We start from the raw sequence: 7,984 nt of genomic DNA, 5'->3' as shown, positions 1-7,984 counted from the left end.
TAAATATACTCACCTTTGCAGGTTGGTTCTTCCTATTCATCTGAAAGTTTCTCCTTTTTCCACAGCAACTAATAAAGAACCTAATAAGCTCCTCCTACCTGCAGATAACCAAATCAATGTAGGAGGAAAAATGAAAGTAACAATTCCCCTGGAATATTCCAGGGGAATTCCCCTATGGAACATTTTCGGCGCCTAGAAGAGATCAAGATCTCAAGTCCAAATCTTGTACCGTCTGTGAAACATGTGAAGTGGTCTGCTAGATAATTTGTTGCAGCAGGGACCGGTCAGCTCACCCTCATTTATCAACATAAATTCTGCAGTGTTTCAGAGACGTGGTGCAATCTGTGAAAAAAAAAAAAAAAGGTGAAGCTGAAATAGAACCGGACCCTTCACCATAAAACTGATCAAAACACATCAGTAAATAACCAAATGACTGACTGCGAGTTAAGAAGTGGACAGTCCTGCTGAGTCCTGCTTCCCCCTGCTGGTTGTTCTGTGTCAGTGGCTGCTTGAAAGAACCGATACCAACTGGTTTCTCCATCTTCATTCTTCATTTTGTGGCTAAAATAGCTTTAATTCATTTTTTGTCATTCCCTTATAATTTTATACATAACAGCATTAAGTGCAAATCAATGAAGAAATAACCATGAAGTCAGATAATACAGAAAGCATGAGAGCATTAGTATCAAAATACATGTTTAAAAGTACAAAAAAACCCCGATATCTTTGAAAAAGTTGGAAATGTAAGCAAGAAATTATGAATTTTTAAAATGTGTGTTTATATCAGTATATTTGCAGTATGTCAGAACAGAAGGGAATAATTAAATTTGGCAACAAAAAAATTGTTAAATGCCTAGCTTCTAAATTGATCCAATGTTTTCCTTTTTAGCTTCAAAAACAGCGTTACAATCTCTATTAAATGCCAAAAAATAGTGGCATATTGAGTCCTTACTACTGGACAAATTTTGCCATTCATATTAGCAGCAGCTGTTTTTTCTAGGACTTAATTACTGACAGGCTGCACCTTGGGAGGCAGCTGATTGTTAGTTGCCTTGTGGACAAATGGTGTCATCAAAAGCTGGACGGGGGACAGCATTTCATGGTGCATGTCTGGTGAAAAACAAGTGGTTCACTTGGTCAGTAGGAGTAGTTTGCTAGCTGTTATGCTAGCTTCAGACACCAACACATCAACTGCCATGGCTTTCAAGTTGATGTTTAGGTAGGTTGTTGTGGTTGATTGCACATCAAGTTTTGATTTTTGAGCTATTTTCTCACTTTTTGTTTTGTAACCACAGTTTGGCATTACTCCTGTCCTTATGGGCCACTGCAGGATGTGACTTCTTTGTGGAAGGTTAGTGGAGCCTTGTTTATCCAGTGACACTTTAAGATGCAAGTTCTCTGCAACTTATGCGTTTCCCCAGGCGTTCTTCAACTAGAGTGTCGTGATCGTTACTTCATGATAGCTGTTGACCTTGCTGCCACTGGAGACGTTCCTCGCTTTGAGGCTGTGGGTTAGTGTTCCTGTTCTGCTGCAGCTCAAAGCACTGAGCCTGTTGATGGTTTGAGACAAATTAAGTTGAACATGGTTCTGACTGCTTAACCCATGAAATGTTTTTGCTTGATGTTTTTCTCAGATGGAACTGGCACATATGCCATCACTGAGGATTATGCAGCGCAGTGTGGTTACAGTATCAGTATTCTCTCTCTCCTGGGCCTTGTAGAGCTTAGAGCATCCTACTTCAGTTGTCATACTGAGAAGGTACTGAAAAAAAGCAGCTTTCCTGACCTTTAGAGAAGGTTCCTCGTGCATCCTGGCTAATGTTTCCAACTCTGTTTCAGGGTGCTGGCTTTTCATTCAGATTTAACCTGATAACTACCTATGAAGGGGTAGATGCTTACTATGCACTCAATAAGACCTGTTCATCCCCTCTGCCCTGGTCACCCAGAGAGGTCACCTGTGAGGTCAACTACATGGAGGTATGTCTTCCCCAAGTCTCCCTCCCTTCTTAAGCCCTCACCCTTGTTTTTAAGCCCTCTAATCATGTTGCCAAAGGTATCCGTAAGGAGTGAACTTCCCTGCCAATCTGGGTCAAGTGACGACTCGAGTACACTCGGCCCTGTATGTATCAATGACGACAATTGGTTTTCTGGATTGGCAACTTTCTAACTGTCTGTATTTACAGTTGTACAGTCCCTCCACTGAAGTCTGGCAGGTGACTTTTCAAAATCCATATCAGCAGTTGCCACCCATGAACCTGTCTCAAGCCCGACAGGAGGGCTACATATTTGATCATGTCCATGACAGGATTGTGTTTCGTACACCGTATGGTCAACCTGAGTCCTATCATACTGAGGTAGAAGGCCCTTTCCAGTTACTTGCAATTGTCTACTCCCAACATGGTGTTTAACCAGCATGTCTTCATAGGTGACTGGGGTTCCAGTAGAGGTGGTCCATGCAACTGTGTTTTCGCGGCAAAGCTGGGTTGTCGTTATGGTTGACCTGATTGCTGCTTGCTCCATGGGTGCGTAAACTAAGCTGTTTATTTTACAGAGCCTTACAGTTTAGTAAAATTATTTTGTCCAAACAGATGAAGGGTCATATGACAGTGGCTATATGATCTGGGGCACTCCAGAAGCACTCTATCCCAGTCTTGGCACCACACAGATTAGTTTTGGCCTCAATGGGAACCTTGTGGAGCAGGCTGCTGTGGTGCAGAAGGGATTTATTATGGAAAGGTATAACTCGACTGTCCAAATTGGGATCCCTTATGATGCTGAAGGAGGCTACAGAAAGGTAAAGACAATTGACTATAAAAGTCTCCTGCATATTTGACTTGTGTCTAACTGAAATCAATTTCAGAGCTTTGTGAGTGATGGCCTCTCCGAGTTCTACATCTTCAACCTCTACTTAAAACAAACTTCAGTGGATGAACGCCATGAAGAGACCGTGCTGTGGTTTCACAGGACTCTTGTTACACCCCTCCTGACATCTCCGCTCTTCACTGAAGACCAAACTGATGTAGACGATGGCACATTCTCAATCCATCTAGGCAAAGTCCCCAGAGACGTTGAGCTGACCTCTGTTCAGCTGAATGGGCAGGAATTTGCAGTACCCTTCAGTGACTCAATCGCATACACTCTTACAGAAGTCAGACATTCCAACAAAAGCCACAGCTACACACTAAAAGTGCCATTGCATGACCCAATTGTAATCCAGGAGGCAAGTCTCTTTAAGAACACTGTCTAGTGGTGTCATAATGCAAACTTAGTTCTAACTTTTTTTTTTTCATATTAAGTTCTCCAAAGAGAATGCAGCCATGTTGCACAAACTGGACATGAACTACACCCTGATTGTCAAACCTGGAGACGAGCCATACTACCACACCTTCTCAGTCACGGCACGAATGGCTGTCTGTAAGTCATATGCTGAGGTGAGTCCCTTAAATTAAATATTTGGCTAACTTGTTTTGCTTGGCAGCTCCTCCATCTTTTGATGTGGTCTGTACGGAGTCTGGGATTGACTTCAAGTTGGCCTATCGCTCTTTTGACTACCTGTGGGATTTCACGATTGGCTCAGACCGACTGACTCCAGTGCTGGCAGCCAACCATGGCTATACCATGAGCAATGACAGTCAAAGTCTGCTGCTCAGTGTGCCACTGTTCACACATGGATACAAATACAAGGTAATATTAGCAACTGGGCCTATCTAGAAAGTTTGAATTACTAAGTCTGACATTGAAATTCCTTTCCTCGAAGGATATTGGTCTGAACGGCTTTCTCGGGCCATTTTCAATCCTTGTGAGGGATCGTGAAACTGCTGACATCCTGACTTCCACCACCAAGACATGCCTGTTTAATGCCACAGAGTTCATTAGTAAGAAAAAGCTATATCACAGTAATGGAGGTTGCCAGGCTTGTGAATACTAACTTGTGGTTATTTTCCAACAGTGTGTTCAACTAATGGGTGGATGACTGTGGTGGTTGATCTGTCTGTGGTTCTCCCAAGTGGTGAGATGCCAACACGCTTTCATCTTTTGAACAACCTCTGTGTACCCAAAGCAGTAGATGGCACACGAGTGCTCTTCTCATTTCCACTTCACAGTTGTGGTTCCACAGTTAAGGTAAATATTGCCCACTATTAAAACTAACTGTAGAGTGTCAAGTGTTTAAGACTTGTGTTTCCCCCCCCCCCCTCAGTTGGCAAAGGAAAACGTGACTTATCAAAACAAGATCTACTTGGACACTTCTGAGACTGCTGTTGAAGGGTAAGTCCTGCAAGGCAGCACTTCATGGTACCACATTCTAGTACCGTTTTAATTTTGGTTTCAACCCTCCCACCCCCCACAGAATGACTGTGCAATGCACATACCCTCTAGTTGGTCTCCACCGACTCTTCTCAATCCACAAATTTGAATCTGACAAAGAAGGTGTTGGCAGCATAATCCCTTTTGTGGAAACTACAAAAGGTATGTTTGCTTGCTTAAGAACTTGGGTGTAGTTTTAAGTAATGTCAATTAAACTAAATGTCTCTCCTAACTGTTCCAGCTACTATGACTCCAGCTAAAATGACCACAATTGCTCCCCAAAGAACCAGAAGTCCCAGCTTGCACCTGCCTCCTTCCTACCCTACTGCTCGTTACATCAAAGTTTACAGGGTTCATAACAAACCTGGCCAGTTCAGTAAAGGTAAGTGAGTAAATTCTTGCAACTGAAACTTTAAACATGTCTAACTCTTTCCTCTACTTGTAGGGCCAAAGGGAAAGTTGCAAGTAAAGACGCTTCTTCGCTATGCTTGAGGAAGTGTATAACTTTTATTGTTGCATTAAATAAAGCTTAAAGTACTGTTGTAGCTGTGCCTGTTTTTATTTTTAAGCAGAATGAATAACAAATTGGGTCATTCTGGTGTCCTTCTCATAAAGTTTGACACTTGGCAAAACTGGCCCGGGAAGCACATTTTCTGAAAACTACAACTTGCACTTCATTCTTTACTCTGGATCAGTGTAGAACAGGTGCCAAGTGGCACTCTTCAGGATGACTAATACTTTTGTAAAGTACAGGCATTGTTGCAGAAAACTTTTTTTTTTCTGAATATTGATATGCACTACATTGAAATTGGAACAGCCCACTGGCTAATTTCCTGTCCACTTAGTATATGAGCAGATCAATAAAGCACAGTAGCCAGATTACCAATGTAACATTTTGCTAATTGCTTGACTCTTTTTGTAATTTGAAAATGGGAGCCTCAAACTCGACACAAACTGCTATCATGCTCAAACACACCTGAATCAAATGACTGGCTTGTTACCAGGCCTTTGTCTAACTTAATGGCCTGCTGAAGAGGTGATTCAATCTGGTTCAGCTGTGTTGGCGCAGCTACATCTAAACCATGATGTAGGGCAGACACTCTCGATGATTTGGAGAGCCCTACTTTAAACCTAACTTTACCGCGCTTTTTCATCGAACGTAGTCTCGTCACTTGACCAGCAGGTGTCGCCAGTGGAAACGCAACAAGCGAGCTTGTTTACTTTTGATGGTTCTAAAACCACGAGTCCGTTTGCGTTTCTTTGAATTAGACGACCATGAGCTACAGCGAAGCACGTTTATTGGTGAGTTCCCCCTCAGACTTTAATGCTTCAGCCGGGGTCTATTAATTTCATTCGCCGTTCGTCCTGAAACAGAGAGCCAGGCAGACCGTCCTGCCACCCATCTCCAACAGGACTCTGCAGCACCCCTCCTTCCTGCCTCTTTACATGCCCACACGTTTTCATCACACCTTTCATGGAGACGCTCACCCAGGTTAGTCACTTCTGTTTATGTAAATGTCTGCGTTGAACAATAAGTGACAGCTAGTTTCTCTTCAGGTTACCCAATGAGTCCTGTGGAGGTCTTCTACACAGACCCCACTCTGCCCTGCGGGAGGAGGATCTATAATAGTCTGAGTAGGAAAATGGTGAGTCGGTCCACAATTAAAGATCTCAAAGTTTAAAAAGACGGAGTTTAAGTGCAGAAATGTCGTAGCCTACACAAACATGGGGAAGACTGCCGACAGGACAGCTTCCATCAGTTAATGAAACCTTAGAGAAAGTCAGAAAAGGTCACTGCTAAGGAAGCTGGCTGTTCAGACTGCTGTATCCAAGCGTATTTATCGGACATTGAAAGCAAAATGTGTGGTTGAAATGATATGCACATGCAACAGTGACGGACAGCTGTGATAGAAATGTTCAGATGTCCAAGTCTGAAGTCTCTTCTGCAAGAATCAAAGTTGCTTTAGGTCCAGTGTGAAACTCCTACAGTCAATGGTGATTTAAGGAGACATGTCTTATGCTGGTTTTAGTTAACTTTTTTTTTTTAGTCCCCCCACCTTTAGAGTCCAAAGTCTGAACCATCATCTGAGGACATTTCAGAGGACTTCTGTCTGCTGTCAAGCTTTATGAACTGATTTAATTTAAAAGCATAACTTGGTACCACCCCACATTGCCAAAGGTACCGATACTGCTTTAACTGCAGAGAATCTTTAAAAAAAAAAAGACACTAGAACAGACGATGCAGATAATCTAAAGGCTGCTATCAAAGCATCCTGGGCTTTCATCAACCGAGCTGATGCCACTGATGCAGTAATTAATGCAGAAGGAGCCCAGACCAATTGCTAAGTGCGTATACTTTACAGAACATGGATATAATATGTAGTTGTCTGACATCTCTATTTAAAAAAAAAAAAAAAAAAAAATTTTTTTGCCTCCTGTAATACTCAATTTTAGGATTTCAGTAGCTGTAGGTTATAATTGCCAGTAGACAAACAGAAATATTTTGTTTAAAAACTCAAGGTCCTAAAAAAGATTGAAAGGGACATACTTAAAAAGATATGAGTAATGGTTGATCTTTTGCATAAACAAAACAATTAAACATTTCAAACTTTAAAAATGGCTTGCCACATTAAACTTGACCCATCTCTTGAAAGGAAGTGTCAGTGGTGAGTTTATGAAAACATACTGTTGACCCTGTTAATAATTTTCACTTTTCCAATCAGGTTTTTGATTGCTCCCAGCTCAACACTCCTGCCCCCATCATGTCCGCCTGCGTCGCCCCTCCAAGCCGCTCAGACCCATTCAGGGCCGGACCTCACCCCAACAACCTGGGCAGCCCAATCTGGAGGCTCCAGACCATCCACCCTCCTCAGGTGCAGCCAAGGTTTGTGGTCATCCAGCTCACTCAGCAGGAGGATCAGGTGATTACCAGCCTGTTGAAACTCCACCACCAGGAGGCGCCCCAGAGCAAGGAGAGAATCGCCACCGCACAGGCTGACTTACCAGGAGCTTTAAAGTCAAATCCCAGAGATTTTAGCACAGGTTCACTGGAGGGGGCAGACAAGGTTTTCTGCATTGATGAGTTAGAGGAGCGACGGAAATGGTCAGACGCAGAGTATGAAGCTGCTAACACTCTATTGAGCAGCTTTCAGCAAGTGGAGGATTTAACAGGAAACACAGCGACGCCTCCTGATCATCTGCAGTCCCAAGCCTCTCAGACAGAACTAGAGTGCCAGACTTTCCCACCGTCAGTAACTTGTTACAGTTCACAAAAAGGAAGCTGTGTCAAGGAGAACGGCGGGTCTCAGGAGGACATGACCGCATGTCCAACAGGTTTTGAGAGCAAACTGGGACAAGAGAAGGTGGAGGGCAGGTCAGAGGAGCGGATGCTGACAGATCTGGAAGGGGACGCCGTGCAGGTTCTGCTCAGCCTCAGGGAGGTAACGACTTTCGATGCCATGCAGTGATCGTGTTAAACCAAAAGATCGTTTTTGGAATGAGTCTGATTTGGTTACGGAGGCCACAAACTGGGCAATTTATCCTCTGAAAAAACCCCAAGACTTCAATTTGTCATTCCTTTTTTTTACCTAGTTGTAAAATATCTTAAATATATGTTCACGTTTGTACTGTGCCATTAATATGTTGTGTTCAATAAAAATGTTTCCTTTACAAACACGAA

At 42.9% G+C, this 7,984-nt stretch overlaps 2 protein-coding genes across 3 annotated transcripts; both read left to right on the top strand.

Moving 5' to 3' along the window:
• Positions 1–1,065: 1,065 nt before the first annotated feature.
• On the top strand, positions 1,066–4,848 carry LOC106945786 (uncharacterized). 2 transcript variants are annotated; one of them, XM_015029708.1, is made up of 18 exons: positions 1,066–1,219; positions 1,296–1,351; positions 1,422–1,511; positions 1,635–1,759; positions 1,840–1,977; positions 2,054–2,119; positions 2,184–2,354; positions 2,426–2,522; positions 2,589–2,794; positions 2,861–3,220; positions 3,297–3,414; positions 3,479–3,684; positions 3,758–3,875; positions 3,950–4,122; positions 4,199–4,266; positions 4,349–4,467; positions 4,547–4,687; positions 4,751–4,848. In XM_015029708.1, the coding sequence occupies exons 1-18, from the start codon at positions 1,107–1,109 to the stop codon at positions 4,795–4,797; spliced, it is 2,412 nt and encodes an 803-aa protein (XP_014885194.1). In that variant the 5' UTR covers positions 1,066–1,106; the 3' UTR covers positions 4,798–4,848. The 2 variants fall into 2 exon arrangements, with proteins under 2 accessions (XP_014885194.1, XP_014885195.1); XM_015029709.1 differs by having other exon boundaries at positions 4,349–4,471; positions 4,557–4,687.
• A 93-nt stretch (positions 4,849–4,941) lies between these two features.
• LOC106945787 (uncharacterized) lies at positions 4,942–7,978 on the top strand. Its single transcript, XM_015029710.1, has 4 exons — positions 4,942–5,607; positions 5,680–5,797; positions 5,863–5,951; positions 7,029–7,978. The coding sequence occupies exons 1-4, from the start codon at positions 5,581–5,583 to the stop codon at positions 7,770–7,772; spliced, it is 978 nt and encodes a 325-aa protein (XP_014885196.1). The 5' UTR covers positions 4,942–5,580; the 3' UTR covers positions 7,773–7,978.
• Positions 7,979–7,984: the final 6 nt, after the last annotated feature.

Source organism: Poecilia latipinna, unplaced genomic scaffold (genome assembly GCF_001443285.1).
Source record: "Poecilia latipinna isolate Pla-1442-1.1 unplaced genomic scaffold, P_latipinna-1.0 Scaffold160, whole genome shotgun sequence".
NCBI classification, from domain to species: domain Eukaryota; kingdom Metazoa; phylum Chordata; class Actinopteri; order Cyprinodontiformes; family Poeciliidae; genus Poecilia; species Poecilia latipinna.
Note: the sequence above shows the minus strand (reverse complement) of the source record. Positions and strands in the feature narration are given on the sequence as shown.